At 45.7% G+C, this 1,613-nt stretch overlaps 1 protein-coding gene across 1 annotated transcript; it reads right to left on the bottom strand.

Moving 5' to 3' along the window:
* Positions 1 to 657: 657 nt before the first annotated feature.
* LACBIDRAFT_149308 (uncharacterized protein) lies at positions 658 to 1,196 on the bottom strand (the record flags this gene model as incomplete). The annotated part of the gene is made up of 2 exons (XM_001881184.1): positions 658 to 861; positions 921 to 1,196. Coding segments are annotated over 2 exons (480 nt in total), but the record flags the coding sequence as incomplete, so codon positions are not given.
* Positions 1,197 to 1,613: the final 417 nt, after the last annotated feature.

The following is a 1,613-nucleotide window of genomic DNA, read 5'->3' as shown; positions in this document are numbered from 1 at the left end:
ACCCACAGCGAAAATTTGTCATCCCCAGTTCAGAGATTTCCAGGAGATTTCTTACTCAATCTACTGTCTTCAACTTATACAATTCTACTTACTAGTAACAATACTGACCAAAAGATGTTAGATTCCCACTACATAAGTAGTGGGTCACACTTTTTGTAATTTCATGGCTGCAAGGAGTGAACCGCGCAAGCGGTTCGGCGACGAGCAGCCAATAAAAGGTCACAAACTTACTCTCATTTTTAATCACCATAGCTGGCTTCAAAGCGCCCACAGGGGTGCTACAGTGATTATCATTTTTTATTCTGCATGAAATATAAGCAAGGTTTTTGTTGACATTGGAACAATGTCAAACTCTAGTCAGGAAGTGAGCATGAAATTTGAAATGATGATTTACAAGTGTGAGGACATTTCGATGACGAAGCAAAAGGGACTCCGAAGTTGAGAATCTACTTGGTTGATGTATCATGTCCCGATTCACCTGATATCGAAATATTTACCCATCCATTTACAGATGTACGTAGACGTGTATTTATGTAATGTAAAATATCTTTCTAAAATGCCTTTCCATTCCGCAGCGTCCAGCGCATCTCTATGTTAGTTGTCCTTTCCCTCCTCAACCGACAAGGTATCAGGGTCCAGCCCAAAATCCTCGGCACCCTCCCAAGAGCCCCACGCAGCAAAGTCATTGGATAGTTGGCGGTGCTCCACGACCATCGTGGTCTTTCGCAGAGGTCCGACTGGGGAACTGTCGTAGATTTTGTGCAAGGTTTCTTCAATGGAGGTTGACGTTATAAGGAGGAGTTTTCCGCGGGTTGGATGTAGAATTTGACGTAGGGTTTGAGCGATTTTGATATTTGTTACCTGGGTTGGGTGACATCAAGTCAGTATGCATGGATGGAGAAAGGGATGAAGAAATTTACGTCGTTCAGAAATGGTGGGTCTACGACGGCCAAGTTTACTTTGCCCCTCAACGCTTCAGGAAAGACGTCTGGCTCGTCGAGGTCATATGGGGTATACTGCTTAGGTGAGACGACCGCAAAGCGTTGATCGTACTCCAAGAGATGGGCGCCTGGGAGAAAGTTTAGATGTTGGTATGCGACGAAGCCTGTTGGGCAGCAGAGGAATGCTATGGTTGTTTTCGGGGTGCAGAGGGTATGAAGGGCGCGAGCGAGGTGGTTGGCGAAGGGTTCTGTGTACCTAGAGAGTTAGTGGAGGATGAAAAGGAGAGGGCTTGAGGCTTGCCCGTCTTTTCAAGCTCGAAAGAAATGGGTTGAAAGTTAGATAGAAGATGTCGTCCTGACAATTAAGAGTTTACTGTGTCCAGTGTGTGTGGTACACCCCTGGTCCCGATTCCATCCCGTGGTCCATCGTTCATTCCATCTTTCATGCTAGTCTCTCCTAGACAGACTTCGATACATGTGAAGTCGTACCTTGGTTCACGATGTATGAAGTCTGTTTGTTACCACATCAGCAAAAACCCTGGGAACTGGTAGACATTGTAAGCCGGTGAAATCTGAGGGAGACGTTACAATATGTAACACGCGTTACAACGCGTCTACAATCTGTTCACCATAGCCGAAATGGCTTGTAGATGTTGCAACTATGTCACCCGC

This window comes from Laccaria bicolor, genomic scaffold (genome assembly GCF_000143565.1).
Source record: "Laccaria bicolor S238N-H82 LACBIscaffold_12 genomic scaffold, whole genome shotgun sequence".
Taxonomy (NCBI): Eukaryota; Fungi; Basidiomycota; class Agaricomycetes; order Agaricales; family Hydnangiaceae; genus Laccaria; species Laccaria bicolor.
Note: the sequence above shows the minus strand (reverse complement) of the source record. Positions and strands in the feature narration are given on the sequence as shown.